Source organism: Chiloscyllium plagiosum, chromosome 19 (assembly GCF_004010195.1).
Source record: "Chiloscyllium plagiosum isolate BGI_BamShark_2017 chromosome 19, ASM401019v2, whole genome shotgun sequence".
Taxonomy (NCBI): domain Eukaryota; kingdom Metazoa; phylum Chordata; class Chondrichthyes; order Orectolobiformes; family Hemiscylliidae; genus Chiloscyllium; species Chiloscyllium plagiosum.
This window is the reverse complement of record NC_057728.1, coordinates 56,492,779-56,512,972: the sequence shown is the minus strand read 5'-3', so window position 1 is coordinate 56,512,972 and position 20,194 is coordinate 56,492,779. Positions and strand designations below refer to the sequence as shown.

The 20,194-nt window shown below is 39.6% G+C and overlaps 1 protein-coding gene across 3 annotated transcripts in view; it reads left to right on the top strand.

Annotated features, from left to right (window-relative positions):
- Positions 1-18,586, top strand: part of rxylt1 (ribitol xylosyltransferase 1) — a 32,178-nt gene extending 13,592 nt beyond the window's left edge. For all 3 annotated transcript variants that reach the window (XM_043709967.1, XM_043709966.1, XM_043709968.1), the window contains 2 exons: positions 4,041-4,211; positions 17,276-18,586. In XM_043709967.1, coding sequence (XP_043565902.1) covers positions 4,041-4,211; positions 17,276-17,678 — 574 coding nt within the window. In that variant the 3' untranslated portion in view covers positions 17,679-18,586. The remainder of the gene's footprint in view (positions 1-4,040; positions 4,212-17,275) is intronic.
- Positions 18,587-20,194: the final 1,608 nt, after the last annotated feature.

Here is a 20,194-nt window from a genome sequence, read left to right as displayed (position 1 = left end):
TTTCGAAATGTCTTACTTCTGTGGTGATTCTACAGAATACAAAAAAAACCAGACCAAAGTTACCCTATTTTTGAAGGAGACCAACTGTCAATCTTCTCCCTTTACTCTCTTAGATACAGTTTGACCAGATGCAGATTCTCTGAAGCTGCTCTTTCCAAACATTTAAATTTTTAAATGCTTAAGTTGTACTAAGCTGCAAAACTGCATTTATTTTCATCAATTTTACAGAAAGGGAGCCACTTAATTAACTTTACCACTTATTGTTTCAGTTTTTGATGATACAATAATGAATGTGTGAAACTTCCTGTCAAACTTGCCACATTGCTGAACCATTTCAGTTTCAGGCTGCACAGTGACTGAAAAGTAACTAAAAAAGCACACAGATTAACAATGCATTTCTGATGTACTTTCACTCATGATCATTGGTGCAGTGTCCTATAGTTAACCTTGAACTGATGGAATACTCACAGCTGATGACTATGATTTTGCTCATTACATCGCATGTCCACAGAGGAGCTTTGAAGATGTAGTAAATTGTTAAATATATAGGACTCCTTCCGATGAGTCTTCTCAGAATGCTGTGCGTTCCATATACTTGTGAACTTCATTTTGATGTTAGTTCTAGTTAAGTTGCTCTTCATCAAGTTTTTAAAAAAACCCAAATGATGGGCACATTGAATCATGTAAATGTAAAATGCTTTACCTCTCACATTCCACTCTACTTGATAGTTGACCTTTAGAAGAAATCCCATTGCTTAGAAAAATACTGCCACAAATGGTACTTAAGAAAATATAGCTAATTTTTCAAATGGTTTTCAACTTTGCATTACAAAGTATTCCAGCACAGAACGAAACCATTTGGTCCCACTGAACCTTTCTGATAGTTATACTATTTACCTAAATTGTTCTTCTGATAATAGATTCCACATTCTCGCCACTCTCTGGATGAAAAAGTTTCTGTTGAACTCTCTATTGTACTTATTTGTGACTACTTTATATTTATGGCCTAATATAATCCCAGTTTATATCAGTACTGAACAATTAAAAATCCCGGATAGAAATATAACATGATTTTGTTTCAATTTAATGTGGTGGGCATTCACTGAAACATTGGCACACAAGACTGCAGATTTTTTTAACAGTAAAATAGATGTTCATTACATAAAGGGGAAAAGATAAAATAAAACAAACCAAGAAATACAAATAAAGCACACAGTTTGAAAGATCTTAAAACACACAGCAAAAAGAAATTCATCCCAAAGAGATGGTGAGAAAAGAGATAAGTCTGAGGTTGATACAATTGGGAAGAGGATCACATCAAATAGTCCACAAGACATAGGAGTGGAAGTAAGGCCATCGAGTCCACTCCGCCATTTAATCACGGCTGATAGGCATTTCAACTCCACTTACTCGCACTCTCCCCGTAGCCCTTAATTCCTTACGAGATCAAGAATTTATCAAAGCGGGCAAGAGCAAAGCAGAGAACGATGTAAGACTGATGATTTAAACTGCATTTATTTCAGTGCAAGAAGCCTGACAGGTAAGGCAGATGAACTCAAGGCGTGTTTGGGAACATGGGATTGGGATATCATAGCTATTACAGAAATGTGGCTCGGGGAAGGGCAGCACTGGCAGCATAATGTTCCAGGGTATAGATGCTACTGGAAGGATAGAAACAGGGTCAAGAGAGGAGGAGGAAGTGGCACTCTTGGTTCGGGATAATATCACGGCTGTAATTAAGGAGGATATTCCTGGGAGCATATCCAGTGAAGTTATTTGGGTGGAACTGAGAAATAAGAAAGAGATGATCACCTTATTGGGATTGTACTATGCCCCCCCCCCAAGTTGAGAAGCAAATTTCTAAGAAAATCTCAGCTATTTGAAAGCATGATAGGGTTGTAATGGCAGGCAATTTTAATTTTCCAAACATGGACTTGGACTGCCATAGTGTTAAGGGCTTGGATGGAGAGGGATTTGTTAAGTGTTGAGTTTACACATAGACAGATTATTAAGGAGGTGTATGGTAAACTTGCTTTTGTTGGTCAGTGCATTGAGTATAGCAGTTGGGATAGCATATTGCAGTTGTACAGGACATTGGTCAGGCCACTTTTGGAATACTACATTCAATTCTGGGCTCCCTGCTACAGGAAAAATGTTGTCAAATTTGAACAAGTGCAGAAAAGATTTACAAGGATGTTGCTAAGACTGGAGGATTTGAGCTATGGGGAGATGCTGAATCATCTGAGACTATTTTCCCTGGAGTGTCAGAGGCTGAGGGATGACTTTTATGCAGTTTATAAAATCATGAGGGGCATGGATAGGGTGAATAGCCAAGGTATTTACCCTGGGGTGGGAGAGTCCAGAACTAAAGGGCATAGGTTTAGGGTGAGAGGGGAAAAATATAAAAGGGACCTAAGGGGCAACTTTTTCACATAGAGGGGAGTGCATATATAGAATAAGCTGCCAGAGGAAGTGGTGAAGGCTGGTACAATTGCAATATTTAAAAATGTATCTGGATGGGTATATGAATAGGAAGGGTTTACAGGGATATGGGCCAAGTGCTGTCAAACGGAACTAGATTAATTTAGGATATCTGGTCAGCATGGACGAATTGGACTGAGGGTCTGTTTGCATGCTGTACAACTCTATAACTCTATTCCCCAACACCATCACTTTATAGCATTTCAAATCCAAAGAAATTATCAAGTTTGATTTAACTACTTCTCTGCAGCTCTGTCCTCTGAACTATGAAATTGTCTTACGTAAATACTCATGAAACTGAAAGCTTATGCTGTCTCAGTCTTTTAATAATCTGTTCATTTCTAATCAAGTACTCCTAGTCTGGAAGTTCCACAAGCTCGCCTTTGTACCAAGGTAACTGAGCTGTCTTTCATTTGTTCCATACTGCCTAGAGAAACTATTTTTGCTTCTGACTCGATAGGTATCCTACTGATAACTGCCCTAATAGATTTAAATCTCTGAGTTTTTCTAAACTAAAATAAATCCTTCATTATTCAAACCCAAAGCAAGCTAATGCCTTTTAATGTTTGCTCCTTCTGTCATAAGTCCAACATTATTAACAATCTTCGATTGAAATCCTGGATGTAGGTTTGCTCGCTGAACTGGAAGATTCATTTTCAGACTTTTCGTCACCATACTAGATAACATCTTCAGTGAGCCTCCAGACAAAACTTTGTCCAGAGGCTCACTGAAAATGTTACTTAATATGGTGACAAAATGTTTGAAAATGAACCTTCCAATTCAGCAAGCAAACCTACATCCAGAACCTCAACCTGAGCTACAAATCTTCTCAAAACTCACCAATTGGAATCCTCTCCAGGGATTTACAGTGACCTGCTCTCCGTCTCATGCTTGGTTAGGTCACTGTTACTAGAAAGGACTCTTTGACCTTTTTCTTTTACAAACACTTTACAAAACTAACCATTACCCATACACCACTAGTTTGAAATCCATACTCTCAAAATTATATGATTATCCTGTTGAACCTTTTTATAGTCTTGAGCCCACTGTCCAATCACCTTCTCAAACTTCTTTATTCTTAGTTTTGATCATTCAAGGTGTGTTCTATTAACTGCAGTGCTCATATGTGTGCACAACTCATCACTTATCAAATAATCTAAAAAGCACTCAAAATAGTACTATAGCCCTCTCAGCTGGAGCACATCTGGCTGCCATGAGTCCCTGACCTCCAGCAGTGTTCTACTGCTTTCCATTTGGGATCTGTCTTAGGTTTCCACTGTAGCTCCTCACTGCTGCTACTGTCTAATCACCAGTAACAAAAGGTTAAAACGCACCTCATGGGGAAGGAAGAAAGTTGTTTGAATGTTAATTGAGACTGAAGTTTGACCTTTAAAGGCTGTTGAACTCCCCAGCACTCAATAAAGCAGACTGCTAGATAGCAAATTAAAGATGTTGCATAAATGTTATCATTTGACCTTTAGAGTAAACAGGAACTTTACGAATCAGAATCCATCTGTTCGAAGGAAGATCTAATAATTACACTGTACTTCTTATTTCAGCTATAGGAACTTCCCTGTTGTGGATCTCAACAACCTAATGTTGCATTCTTCAAGGCCGTACTTGTGCAACTTCCTTGGAACTGTCTACAAAGGCTCCTCCAGGGAAAACTTGTTGAATGTGTTGAAACGGGAAAGACTCAATACAATGTGTCTTATCTCAGTTCGAGAACAGTAGGTGTTTTTCTTTGTGAACTCATCCTTCTTTTAAATGGCAACTACGTAGCTATTAAGCTGTAAGTAACTATTTTTTCTGGATTGTTCAGTAATATTGAGAAAACAGACCTTTTTGCCAGCAGGACTTCTGGAGAGGTGATTGACAGACATTGAATCAAGCCTCTTGACTCAGCAAGTCAACATTAATTTTGATGTTCCTCAAGTGCTAGCTCCCACTCTACTTCATTTAACCCTGTCTCGGTGTCCATCTATTTCATTCCCTTTCATCTACTTGGTTTTGTTCCCCTTATGATGCTGTTTGCATTCAGCACTCCATGTGGTAGCAAATTTCACACTCACACCACTAAGCAGTTAACTATCTACTGGTATTCTTATTAGATCTGGTTAATAACCATCTCACATTTATGACTCCTAACTTGGGATTCTTCCTTAAGTGAAACATCTTCTTTACATCTGTCCTATCTTTCAAACTTTTATTGGTTGAAAGACCCCTTTTCAGATGGATTAGTAATCATGGATTCCTGCATCTAAATCGTCATACTATTTAGTACTCAAAATGTAAAAGTGCTGCCCGTAAAGAGCGTTTTAATAATGCTTTTAAGGAAATGGATAATTATTTACAGTAGCAATTTGAGGGCCATTTCCCTGATGTAGACAGTAATGAGATGGACTAGACAAATTACTATTAAAAAGGAGCGTAACTCCACTAACACTTAAATGGCTGCCAACTAAATTGCTTTAAATGTAATTAAGAATCACCTGTCCGTGCATTACATACACAATTAGTAAATAGATCATGTAGCCAATATAAGAGATATGTATTATTGGCAGTATCACCCTATTTCTACATGTAACTGGCTCACAGCTGGTTTTATTTCAATTTCTTAAAAATTCCCAAAAATGTGCAGATTTCCTACCGTCTTGTTCTAACAGTGAATACTCACTCAAACATGACATCCGCAGGAATATTTTACAGACCTATGCAAACCCAGCCTTGTTTGTCTGATATTTAGTCATGAAATTAAGTTACAGTATTGCAACTTATTAGCTGAACCAGCATATGCAGTACACACAGATTACACAGATCAACTAGGTAAGCTGAATCTGGAGAATAAGTTACAATGATTCAAATTACAGGGAGAGATTAATATTCAGAAATTTGTTTCAGGAGTAGTTAAGATTTAAGGAAGTCAAGCTGACAGCTTTTCCAAATCGTAAGAACCAAACCAAATAAGGGATTAAGATAATCAGAATATGCTAGAAATACTCAGCAGGTCAGGTTGTGTTATAATGGTACTTGTTTACTCCATGAATTCAAATAGAGTGCACTGCAGTGTCTGAACCAGCCATCTACCTCGACATTTCTCCTGCCCAAAGTAAAGGTGAGACTTAACATTGAAAGCCAAAGCAGCCATGGTGCTAATTATTGCAAGTAAGTCTTTAGAGGTCAGTGTCTTGTCTGCTACCATTACCTTTTACAAAAAGCCTGTCTTTTTTTCTTCCCCCTCACGCACCCTTTCATATTTATTGCTCTGTCTTGCTGTCCGGAAAAATTGCTTTAAGAGCCCTTGAAAAATCTGTACAAATCTAAATTTGAAAGTTGTTGATGTAAAGGAAAGCATTCTGGATTATAGAGAGAACAGAGGATTGTATGTTTATCCAGTCATATATTACAGCATGGGTAGGGTAGATCAATCAACAGCGTGTATTGGGCTAAGCAACAGAAGAATGGCCGCGCTTAACACACAACCTTCACTTCGCATGCCTTCACACTGAGGCTGTCCATGGAGGAATGATTAAAGATGTGCATTTATATGACAAGGTTCATGACCTCAGGATGTCACAGATCACTTTATTGCTGATGCAGTACTTTTTGGTCACTTGTAACACAGGAAAGGCAGCAGCTAATTTGCATATCATAAGTACAATCAGCAATGTGACAATGAGCATTTAATTATGATGTTGGTTGAGTGATCAATGCTGTCCAAGAGAACAGAGACATCTCTCCAGATCTTTCAAAATAGTACTGTGGGAATTTTCACTTATACCTGAGATGGGCCTCTGCTTAATATGTCATTGAAAAGAAGGTACCTCTGATGTTATAGCATTCCGTTACACTGAGTTGGTAGTGTCAACCTAGATTTGTTTTTCTGCAATTTTTCTGACAAATTTATTGAAATGCAGAAAACATGTAACAATGAAATCTGTCATCCAAAAGAGACTTTTATTGGTATTTAGATTCATATTTATGGAGTGGAACCTGACCCCACAACTTTGTAATTCTGAGATGATGTAGGATAGGAAAGGGAGCACAGAGGCTGGTTTCAAAAACCAACCACGAATTGATGATCAGTAAAGCTGGTGTCTAACGGTTATCAAGAGCAGTTGGGAATTAGCAAAAGCAATAGACACATTTGTTCCTAAAAAGTACTTGACATGCATTCATATACTTTACAATAGGGAGGTTTAAGCAGTCTACAAAATATATTAAAATCCTCACAATAAATACGTATGTTTTCGCTGTATTTTCTGTCCTCAGCGCTGCTTCCTTGAGCTGCCTCCTATATGTTTACAGATAACATGCAGCTCAATTCAATCTTTTCCTGATATTCCCAGGCAGTCTACCTTTTTTGTGTGCATGTGCTTATTTGCTGACTTCTCACCATTTCTTCCACTTCCAACAGTGCTATCACTACTTCTCTTTCCCCTGCCCTCCTAATATTCCCCTTGCCACTCTGACATTAAACAGAAACAATACCATGGTTGCTTCATATGTATCTGAATGGAGCAGGTAACACTGCTGAATGTTCTGAGTTAACTCCTGCTGTGAATTAATGAAACATTTCTTTATATCTTAACAAGAATTTTTCGATGTAACAAAAAGTTTCTTAAAGATAAATTTCATTCATTTTTCATTAATAGCGCTCACTTCAAACAGTCATGATTTTGTTAGATAAGAGGGAAGGAAAAATTACAAAATTATTAATTGTAATAACTAAGACAATGTAAAGATTGTAGTAGGTAAAAGGAAATTGTTTGATGTGGGACCCCAGAAGAAACTACAGAATCTTAAAATGAGAGCCAGACTATTTTGGAGTGAAATCAGGAAGTCCTTCTTTACCTGCATAGCCTAAGTGTCAGGGAAAGATCCAGTCTGAGCTGCAGAACACCTGTTAAGTATAAATTTTGGTGCTGTCCTAAAACCAGTTGATGCTGTCCCCCTCATGGAACTGATACGGCAGAGATTGATATAAGTTTTTAACAGCTTCGTGTACCAAGGGGCATCGAACAAAGGCAAGTAAATAGGGTTGAAGTGCAGATCAGTAATGTTCACATAGAACAGGCTTGACAGGTTAATTAACAGAGCAGGAAGGGCTTTCCTGGTGAAGAGCTTTTGCCCGAAACATCGATTTTCCTGCTCCTCGGATGCTGCCTGGCCTGCTGTGCTTTTCCAGCACTACTCTAATCTTGACTCTAATCTCCAGCAGCTGAAGAATGTGTTGCTGGAATTCCTGAAAAAGAGCTTATGCCCAAAACTTCGATTCTCCTGCTCCTTTGATGCTGCCTGACCTGCTGTGCTTTTCCAGCAACACATTTTTCAGCTCTGATCTCCAGCATCTGCAGTCCTCACTTTCTTCCCTCTAATCTCCAGCATCTACAGTACCCACTTTCGCCTAGGTTGATTAACACTCTCCTGTTTTTCAGTTCCTAGATCCAGAGTCTGAAGTTACTGCTAGAATGATGCTGAAGCTGCACATTGCTTCTGTATGGTTACTTGCTATAATTTGAAGGAACATTTAAAAGTTAGCCAAATTAAGTTGAGCTATGTGAATTTCTGTGTTTATTATAGAAGAAATTTCATTTTTGCGATACTTGTAGAAGAGGGACTGTCTCAGTGTTTGGTACAATTTTATCATTGTTTTCTTGTCCATTTGCATGGCTGAGTCTCTTCACCTCTCCCACTGTATTGTTCTACAATATTGTGACCAACTCAGACCAATTGGAAATGGCTATACCTGACCCAGTCACAATCACACACGCAGAATTCAATGTTTATTATGCACACAGATTCAAAGCAAGCTCCAAATTTTAGGATTTGGGTACAGTGAAATAGTAACTAAATAATTACTTCTGGAGGAGAATACTTTAAGTAAATCAGATATTAGAGTTACAGCAAAAGCAAAGTGGTAGTGTGCAAATAACATATGTCAGTATATGCAGGGAGGCGGTAGCCTAGTGGTATTTGACTGTTAGCACAGAGACTCAGGTAATGTTCTGGGGGCCATAGTATGAATCCCACCATGGCTGATGGTAAAACTTAAACCCAATAAAAATCTAGAATTAAGAGTCTAATACTGACCATGAAATCATTGTCAAATGTCAACACATTTGGATAACTGCCATCCTTACCTGAGCTGGCCTAAATGTGACTCCAGACCGACACTGATTATTAACTGTGAGTAACTAGGGATGGGAAATAAATGCTGGCCTAGCCCACCTCCCATGAATGAAATTTAAACTGATAAGTTGAAATGCACTGAGTATAGAAAACATTACAGTACAACCTCGATTAACCAAACATCAATTATCCGAATTTCAGATTATCCGAATTGCTGGAAAACCCAAGAAATGTTCACTCCATTGCTACTTGTTCACAATAGATCAGTTATTGGTTAAACAGCATTATGACGTGCATTGCCGGATAACTAAGCAATGTTCAGATAGCTGGCACTCATAAATTACCGCTTATTTACAATCAGATCAATTATTCGAATGATCAGTTATCCGAACAAAATACTCCCTCCCATTTTGTTTGGATAATCGAGGTTCTACTGTACTTGTGGATTACAGGTGATAGGAAATGAAATTAGTTAATTTTTTTTGTAAATTTTCTAAACTCAGAAGTGATTTTGGGGTTCAAGCAATAGCTGATGTAACCTGACATTTTTTTAAATCAAAAGATTCAAATGATCCCATTAGATCTGTTATAGATTGTTTACAGAGATTTGGGGAAGGCATGCCATGTTTAACTAACTAGACTGAAATGCAGTTGATGTTGTGAACACGTGCTCATTTGTTAGCAGGATCACCCCATTTTCTACTCCCAGGGCTTGAGCTTAGAACCTAGGCTGACAATTCAGTGCGGTGCTGAGAGAGTTGCTGCATTATCAGGGAGTGCTGTCTCTCAAGGGGATATCAAGTCAAAAATAAACATCATTCAAAGACCTTTCTCAAGCATCCTGACCAAATACAGAAAAACTGGACACATTGTAATTTGCTCAGTGTGGGGCCATGGTGTGTGCACATTGGTGATTGGGACGGCCGAAGTGACAGTGATTGCACTAAAGAAGTAATTATTTGACTGTTAAGTGCTGTAAAATATCTGATAACATGAAAGACAGATCTTGGACTTTTAAAAAGTATGTTGATTTGGTGTCGTACTTCAAATTAATGATTGATAGCGTCTCAGAATAGGCAGTATAGTCTCGGCTATATACTGAAAGAATGATTTGTGATTGGAGAAAAATCAGCATCTTGATGGGATTGTCTACATATTTCTATCATTGCTTACTTTGTTATTGTTCCAACAATAAGATAATACACAGGTTCTAGAAACTCTTACTGAGCAAGCATCACAATTGTGGGCGGCACGGTGGCACAGTGGTTAGCACTGCTGCCTCGCAGCGCCAGAGACCCGGGTTCAATTCCCGCCTCAGGCGACTGACTGTGTGGAGTTTGCACGTTCTCCCCGTGTCTGCGTGGGTTTCCTCCGGGTGCTCCGGTTTCCTCCCACAGTCCAAAGATGTGCAGGTCAGGTGAATTGGCCATGCTAAATTGCCCGTAGTGTTAGGTAAGGCGTAAATGTAGGGGTATGGGTGGGTTACGCTTCGGCGGGTCGGTGTGGACTTGTTGGGCCGAAGGGCCTGTTTCCACACTGTAAAGTAATCTAATCTAATCTGATCTAATCTAATCACAATTGTTTTTGGATAAGTGCCACAGCTTTTGTCACAACTTAACTAGAAATACTAAATTGAAAGTTATTTCCCACTGTTCCACAAGTCATCGCTAAATGTATAAAAATCCCAATGAGATTACCAAAGCGTGACTGACTGCTACCTAGAGCAGTTTATACAGTAACAGTAAAAATACCTATTTACTGTAACAAACTTAACTTTAATAAGAGCAATAAAAGTAAGAAATTCTTATTTATGCAACCTAAAGTATATCTTTCCAAACCTCAAATACACACACATTCAATCATGATGCAAACAGACAAAAGATAAATAGTTTATCACATATAATACAGGTGGAAAATCATATTATCAGTGTAAACAAAATTTTCAAGCATATAAATCCATTCCACAAGGTGAAAAGTCTTTTATTTTTCAGTCCTTTTGAGTTTTGTAATGATAGGATGCTGTTGCCTGGGTCTGTGGTGAATATTGTCTTTTAATTCAGTGCTTGAGCAGGTGAACTTGGGTTTTTTTTTTATTTTTGAATTCTTTTCATTTAACTTTTCCAGGGTTTTCTGCCTTTTCCCCACAAACAAGGTAGGAAGTGAGCCAACTGGCTGCAGGCTGGATCTTTTCACGTTCTCCTACCCTTGGCATTTACAGCTTTTTCGCACTCAGCATCTCAATCTATCAGAGAACTGTTACCCTCATGCAGAATTTCCTTGACTTGAAAGATTTTGGTACTTTTCAGTCTTGACTGCATCCCTTTTTGCTTCCTAACGTCAGCATTGTATGATACAGCTCAACACTGTGTCACACCTGTTTTTCAAATTGCGAACTTTCCTGTTTTTCAATTTGAGCAGTTCAACTTCTATGTTTGTGTGTAGTCCAACAAACAATAACAATGTGTGGTTTCTTACACTACCTAATAGAATAAGATGGCATTACAGGAATTGCTACAGTTCTCTAAGTATCTTAAACCCTCGGTCATCAAACTGTAGCTCAGTCAATAAATATTTTACAATGTATCCTGTTGAAAAGTTTTAGCCCTGCAGTTTGGAAGTAAATGAGCTCAATGTACCAGAGATATATCCACTGTAATTTCTGGAACAGTTGCAAAATATTGTGTAAGTGGTGAGAACATTGCATTCTCTCAGAAAGTTTGGTACAAGAAAGCCTATAGATTAAATCCATCACTGTGAATTCTGGAGACAATCGGTATTAAAAATAGTTGCTTGAGGAGACTATCAAATACCCATAAGACTATTGTGTCCAGTTGTCTTGGTGTATCTTGCTTTCCCTACCAATTGTCAGTTTTCGTCAAAGAAAGATTACATTAATGCAAGCACATATCCTGAGTATTTGCTTCACTGAAGTCCATTGCATTAAAGTGCAGTTGCTAATTCAGGTCATTCTGCTATAACATGATAGTTGTGTTCCTCTGCAACCTTGCACTATAAAAAAACACACTATGGAATACTGCTACAGAAAATCACGCTGTAGAAGATCGATAATAGAACATCACTATACCATTCAGTAGAAAGTTTGTGTTATTCAAACAATGTCCACAATTTATCAATCGCTTTATAGCCAGTTCGTGCTGACAAAACACACAAAACAACCTGTACATAGATACTTTGACAAAAATTTTACATATCCTTCTGTCGCTGCTCAGACTGACTATTGGGCTTTTGCCCGAAACGTCGATTTTCCTGCTCCTCGGATGCTGCCTGACCAGCTGTGCTTTTCCAGCACCACTCTAATCTATTACAGTACCTGGCCTGTTATGTTATGTCATCTAGTTGTGTTCTCCTTTACTTAATTCGGGATCTCTGCCAACTGTTCTATAGAGTATTGGCTTCAGCAGAAATTTGAGATTTCTGAATCATAAGCTGAAACCATTTTCTTCTTACTGTAATCTACCATACTAATTAGTCAAAGACCTTTCCTGTTAAATAATTTTTAATCTACTCTGACTCAGCATAGTTCAGATGTCTCCAGTCATCTTTGTTAGAAATGAGAGTCCAGCATACGCTATTAACTATACATAACACTTGTTAAATGTTTGTTTTATCTATTCAAGCATCTTTTATAAAAGGCTAGTGTCAGTGGTGAAGCCATGGTGCTGACCAAAAAGAAAGCTGTCCGCAAAAGTCCAGCAGTTTCTGATATGCACATCTTGATATCAGTTTGTTTCTGGTGCAAAGACAACAAACTCTCCAGGCAACCAAAAGTAGTGATGGCATTATAGAGTCATAGAGATGTACAGTGTGGAAACAGTCCAACTCATCCATGCCGACCAGATATCCCAACCTAATCTAGTCCCACCTGCCAGCACCCGGCCCATATCCCTCCAAACCTTTCCTATTCGTATATCCATCCAGATGCCTTTTAAATGTTGCAATTGTACCAGCCTCCATCGCTTCCTCTGGCAGCTCATTCCATACACGCACCACCCTCTGCGTGAAAATGTTGCCCTTAGGTCCTTTTTATATCTTTCCCCTCTCACCCTAAACCTATGCCCTCTGGTTCTGAACTCCCCCATCCCAGGGAAAGTACTTTGTCTATTTATCCTATCCATGCCCCTCATGATTTTATAAACCTCGATGAGGTCACCCCTCAGCCTTCGATGTTCCTTGGAAAACAGCCCAAGTCTGTTTGGGGCTGTATTATGGGGTGGCACAGTGGCTCAGTAGTTAGCACTGCTGCCTCACAGCACCAGGGACCTGGGTTTGAGTCCCACCGTGGGCGACTGACTGTGTGGAGTTTGCACATTCTCCCCGTGTCTGCGTGGGTTTCTTCCGGGTGTTCCGGTTTCCTCCCACAATCCAAAAGATGTGCAGTTTAGGTGAATTGGACATGCTAAATTGCCCATAATTAGATTAGATTAGATTACTTTACAGTGTGGAAACAGGCCCTTCGGCCCAACAAGTCCACACCGACCCGCCGAAGCGCAAACCACCCATACCCCTTACCTAACACTACGGACAATTTAACATGGCCAATTCACCTGACCTGCACATCTTTGGACTGTGGGAGGAAACCGGAGCACCCGGAGGAAACCCACGCAGACACGGGGAGAATGTGCAAACTCCACACAGTCAGTCGCCCACGGTGGGACTCAAACCTAATGTTAGGTGCATTAGTCAGGGGTAAATATAGGGTTGGGTGGGTTACTCTTCTGTGTGAGTTGTGGGCCGAAGGGCCTGTTTCCATTCTGTAGGGAATCTAATCTAATCAATTCTGCCTCTCCCTCTCGTTCAAAAGCGTCAACCCTGGCAACGTCCTTTAATTCTTTCCTGAACCCTTTCAAGTTTCACAACATCCTTCCAAAAGGAATGAGACCAGAATTGCACGCAGTATTCCAAATGTGGCCTAACTAACATCCTGTACAGCCACAACATGACCTCCCAACTCCTGTACTCAATACTGTGACCAATAAAAGAAAGCATACCAAACGCCTTCCTCACTATCTTATCTACCTGCGACTCCACTTTCAAGGAGTTATGAACCTGCACTCCAAGGTCTGTTTGTTCAAAAACACTCCCTAGGACCTTACCATTAAGTGTATAACTCATGCTAAGATTTGCTTTCCCAAAATGCAGCACCTCGCATTTATCTAAATTAAACTCTATCTGCCACTCTTCAGCCTGTTGGCCCATCTGGTCCAGATCCTGTTGTAATCTGAGGTAACCTTCTTTGCTGTCCACTACACCTCCAATTTTGGTGTCACCTCCAAATTTACAAACTATACCCTCTATGTACAGATCCAAGTCAGTTATATAAATGATGAAAAGTAGTGGACCCAGCACCAATCCTTGTGGCACTCCACTGGTCACAGGCCTCCAGTCTTAAAAACTCACCTTCCACCATCACCCTCTGTCTTCTACCTTTGAGTCAGTTCTGTATCCAGATGGCTAGTTCTCCCTGTATTACATGAGATCTAACTTTGCTAACTAGTCTTCCATGGGAAACCTTGTCAAATGCCTTAATGAAGTCCATATAGATCACGTCTGCTGCTTTGCCCTCACCAATCCTCTTTGTTACTTTTTCAAAAAACTCAATCAAGTTTGTGAGACATGATCTCCCACACACAAAGCCATTCTGACTATCCCGAATCAGTCCTTGCCTTTCCGTGTACGTGTAAATCGTGTCCTTCAGGACTCCCTCCGACAATGTGCCCACCACCAATGTCAGGCTCACTGGTGTATAGTTCCCTGGCTTGTCCTTAGCACCTTTCTTAAATAGTGGCACCACGTTAGCCAACCTCCAGTCTGCTGGCACCTCAAGCTGGGTAAGTAGCCAGCTGCAGTGGGATATGACCATAGACAGCAAACCTTGAAGTAAAAATCACTGATTCTCTTTACCTTTTAAATTTTTACCAATTTTGAAATAAATGATTATTACATACTCATGGGATTAAGGAAGGAAATAAAGTCAACTTTCAAATATTTACAGCATTCTGAAAATATAGACTTCCCTTTAATGGAAAAAAAATGACATTCAACAAAAATTATTTTAGTGCCGGGGGTATTTCTCCTTAATTATGAACAATGTATGCTGTTAAGAATAAATTGACTATCAAAAGATTTTAACTTTTTCAAAGTTTTATAATGAGTCGCAGAATTACTGTTCCTATTGGTTCCGTAAATAATGCCGGCAAAATTGGTTACTACAGATGCTGGAGATTAGAGTCAAGTTTCCAGTGGTTCTGGAAAAGCACAGCAAATCAGGCAGCATCCAAGGAGCAGGAAGATCGACGTTTCGGGCAAAAACCCTTCATGAGGAATGATTTCATCATTCCTGATGAAGGACTTTTGCCCGAAACGTCGATTTTCCTGCTCCTCAGATGCTGCATGACCTGCTGTGCTTTTCCAGCACCACTCTAATCTTGACAGTAAATAGTGCACGCTATGGAAAAGCTCAGCAAGACTTGCAGCAGCTTCTGGGTTTCCATGTACTAAAATCTGCATGTGCAGCTTCCAGCTATGCTGTCAGTTTCAGAGGAGCAATATTGATAAAGGCTGATGGTTTGCTACCATAAATTCCAGAACAATGTCTCTTGTTTTTGTAATTAATATCATGCCATCACTGTACCTTAGGTTGTTTATGTAGAGATTAAGTTTACAGATGATTCATCTAGCCTCTTGTATTGAAATAAAGTAAAAATTATTGAAAAGACTGGATTGCACAGCACAATCTTATCATATCCCTAATGTTTGTGCATTGGTAACTCATTATCAACTCTTCCTTGCCAGTAGCAATTCCTTATCAGTCTCATATCTTTCCCATCAATTTTGTATTAGTAGCATAGTACAGAACATGCATCTGGTCTTCATTCAGAAACATTAATCTCCTCATGCTTTCCTTCTGGTTATTTCATTGGGTCTGTGATTTATTTTCTTTTGCTACAGTAGTGCCGTTCCTTACCCAACCCTAACCTGCATCTGGTCTGTTTCCCTTCCCCAACAAACCTGAATCATCTCTAGTTCAGTATTGTTTCGCTCCTTTGCTGCATTGTTTATATTTGTCAACAGATTCAGCTGCTTTATCAATTTTTTTCATGTTAACGGATGCCTGTAAACATTCAGGCGAAAGCTGAATAATCTTTCTTTTGCACCTTATGAACTATTGATGGTACCTCATTATGAAAGCAGCACAAAGATAATGTGGCCTGTATTTTTCCACACTTTGTAGGAATTCTTGACCTAGACTCTTGGGTCCTGCCGTACTTGACAGAAAGGCTGTGTCGATTATATGTACAAATGTCGCTTAGAGGGAGTTGTGCTGCTGTTACCACAGAGATTCAAGTCAATATCTGACAGATACTAGGATGGTGGAGGAAATTAGAGAAGATTAGATTTGAGTCAAAGAGTGTGGTTTATGGAAAAGCTCAGCCAGTCAGGCAGCATCCGAAGAGCAGGTGAATCAATGTTTCATGCCTAAGCCCTTCATCAGGAATGAGGTTTGTAGCCCAAGGAGACTGAGAGATAAATGGGAGGGGGGGGGTGGGGCTGGGGGAAAGGTAGCTGGGAATGCAAGAGGTAGATGACCTGGGGGGTGCAGTAAGAGACAGAGATTCACAGATCCTTGTCGAGGGAGGAGGAAAACTCCTTCAAGGTAGGCATCCTTGGAAGAGGCTTTGCAGTAAGATTATAATCAACTAGGAAAAAAATTAGGATTGCAGATGCTGGAGATCAGAGTCAAAGAGTGTGGTGCTGGAAAAGCACAGCTGGTGAGGCAGCATCCGAGGAGCAGGAGAATCGATGTTTCAAGCATAAGCCCTTCATCAGGAATGAGGCTTGTGGCCCAAGGGGACTGAGAGGTAAATGAGAGGGGGCGGTGGGTATTGAATAGATGAAGACTGTTTGCCATGCAATTAAGCAAATTGGAGAAATTGAATTGAGATATAGATCAGCCTTGAACTAAGAGAATAGGCTTGTAGAGAATCTCAGAACCATATAGTATAGAAGAGGCCTGCCAACAATATATTACTATCCTACACTTTCTGAGAGGTTGAATAGCGTACTCCTAGACTCATTGACCTAGACCCAATATACCAACCACTACAATGAACTGGAAGGAGCAGAAACGGAACCAAATAAATTCTGGAAAAGACAGTACAGCAGCTTCACAGCACAGAAGGCTCCAAAGCACTGAAGTTGTCACCTAGATAGCGGACGAAATGTCTGCAGACCAACTTCCCAGTTTGGTGAACATACCCACAACCACAACAGCCTACTTCTGTTTCTGTTCATTACAGATTCAGTCATTGCAGAGAAACTTCATTTTCCAAATTACTCTGTTTTTCATGTGGAAAGTAATAGTTTTATTATGATTCTCAGAATTGTGTTTTTAGAGTGTTCTGTCTCATCCCCTCACTTTGCAAAGGAAACTAAGCCGAATGTTTATATTTGTATATATCTTAATAATTACTAATGAACTACGGTTTTATTTTAACATTGTCTGGTGTGCCTTAACTAAATGTAATTTGATGCAGAAATACCAGGATGCTCGGTTTTATTTAAGCTAATTGCAGTTTATGATAGACACAAGGAAGCACAAACTACAGATGAATATTGATTTCTGTTACTGTTCCCCATGTAGGTGGTTACCTCAAGAAACAAGTGAAAACTTAAAGAAGTATCAAGATGCTTTGCTGCAAAGTGACCTCACGCTGTGCCCTGTGGGAATAAATACTGAATGCTACAGAATTTACGAAGCTTGCTCTTATGGTTCTGTTCCAGTTGTTGAAGATGTCATGACCCCAGGACAATGTGGCAACTCATCAGTGTTCCAGAATGCCCCATTGCGTCTCCTGAAGTTAATGGGAGCACCGTTTATTTTTGTAAAAGACTGGAAAGAGTTGCCTGCTATTTTAGAAAAAGAGAAAGCGATGAGTCTGCAGGAAAAAAATCACAGACGGAGATTGGTCATCGAGTGGTTTAAACAGTTCAGAACACAAGTGAGACAAAAGTTTGTTGATATCCTTGAAAGCCATTTTTTTTAAACATTTGGATCTCCTTCCCGAGATGACTTCTAACATCTGTTTACTATAGTAAACTACATTTACTTTCGCTGAGTATGCCAATACGTTTTGGCATAAAGATATTATGTAAAGGAACCGTTCCTTACATTGTGATATCGGTTCTGTTCTCCATGAGGAACATTTGATGTTATTTTCCACCAGAGAAAGAAAATTTGGAACATCTGACTCCAATTCTGTAATCTATACTTGTAAGAAAGTTGGATTTTGATTTTAAAATAATTCGCTTGACAGTTCATGTCCCATGCTTTTCTGAAGAATGAATAATTTTATCATTTCCAGTTTAATCAGAGAATTAAGTCCTGACTGTTACATGATTCACCTGAACACACAGGATAACAAGTCAAAATTCTCAGTTCTTCACAGAACTGTGTACTGCTTCGATCCTGCCCACTACCATTTAGGCTAGGCTATCCTCAAGGGTAAGCCTGAAACACAAATAGCATTATGAATTTAAATGAAGTGCTAGGCCCTATTTTAAATTATCACAGAAGAATTGGTATGATTTCAGGCTTGTAAAGGTATTTAAAGCCACTGCTTTGTAAGTGCTAATTTATTGCGCCTGTGAGAGAAAGCTGGCTGGATTTCTTCAGGACAATTGGTACATTAGAATTTGCAATATCTTATAATAATTCTGTTTCTGCAGTCTTACAAAGCCCAGCTTTGGGAGTCATCTTGAGCATTCTTAGTGAGGAACAGCAATTAGGTGAGATATTCAATAGGTTTTCTCAGGAAATTTGAAGAGTGCTGCTCGAAGGTATTCTGACACAATAAAAAAAAATTCTGATCATTATGTTACTGTTTTGTAGGAGCTTATGTGCTTATATTACAACTATTACTGCATTTCAATAAATACATCATTGGCTGTGAAATGTTTCAGATGTCCTGAGGTTGTGAAGAGAGCGTCAGAGTAGAAAGTCTGCCTATTTTTCTTACTCAGCCCTATGGGCCTATAGTTCTTCAGCTAACTGAGGAGTCATGTAGCAGTTCTCCATTGAGATGGCCCCCAATGCGCAGTCCACTCATAGATGGTCCAGCATTTCCAATTGTGATCAAAGTGACTATAGCACTTAACCATTTGACCTCAACTTGCAACGAGGGACTACTGGACCTAGTTGTGTGTCAAGCATTTGCAGGGGAATACGATCATCATATCCTAAGATTGAGTTGGCTGTAATCCAGGAGTAGGAACAATCCCGTTTAAAAATAATTAATTTGTGAAGTTCAGCCTCAATGGAGTGAAAACAAATCATGCTCTAGTTAATTGGAGTCAAAGATTGGAGGAGGAAACTTAACAAGAAATGGAATGCTTTAAAAGCCAAGGTGGTTTGGGTACATATGAGGTTTTCTTGCCAAGTTAGCAAACGAATCCTGAGCTCCATGGACAATGAAAGTGACATAGAAACGTAGAAAGTAGGAATGGAAGTAGGCTATTCAGCCCTTTGAACTTGCTCTACCCTACAGTATGATCATGGCTGATCATCCAACTCAGTATCCTGCTCCCACTTTCTCTCCTTACCCTTTAGCCCAAAGGATTATGTATAACACCTTGAGAAGATTCAATGCTTTGGATTCAACCACTCGCTGACAGAGAATTCCACAGGCTCACCATTTTCTGCTCCTCTCAGACCTAAATGATCCTTAGATCGTGATCCCTGGTTATTGGATACATCCTGGATTTACCCTGCCTAGTCAGAGTTTTATAGGTTTTCTTCTAAACTCCAGTGAGTATAGTCCAATCCAGTCTTGCTTCATAGGTCAGTCTTGCCATCTCAAGAATCAGTTTGGTATACCCTCATTGTACTCCCTCCATTGCCAGAATATCCTTACTCAGATAAGGAAACCAAAGCATTGCACAATACTGCAGGTATGGTGTCAGCAAAGTACCAATTTTAGCAAGATGTCCCTGCTTCTGTATTTGAATCCTTTTGCTATGAAGGCCAACATACCATTTGCTTTCTTCAACAGGTGCAGTATCTGCATGCTTGCTCACTGACTACAATAAAGTAGAATGGGTACAAATGGCAGATATGAGGTGGAACAAGGCTGACTATTGAAAATTCAATGGGAAACATGAAAAAATAATTGAGAAGCGAAGAGAGTGTATGGGAGGAGACTTACAGCTAATATTAAAGTGAATACAAAACTCTCCTTTAGGCACATAAATAGCAACAGGGTGATAAAAGGAGTTTGAAAATGTGTTGCTGGAAAAGCGCAGCAGGTCAGGCAGCATCCAGGGAACAGGAGAATCGACGTTTCGGGCATAAGCCCTTCTTCAGGGCTTGCGCTTTTCCAGCAACACATTTTCAGCTCTGATCTCCAGCATCTGCAGACCTCACTTTCTCCTCAAAGATTTCAACCTACTGCGAATCCTCTTACAAGGATGCCTTCCTTGAAGAAGCTCTCTTCCTCCCTCTACAAAGATTTCAGTGAGTCCCTCTCTCACTGCATCCCCCAGGTCATCTCCTCTGCACGGAAGC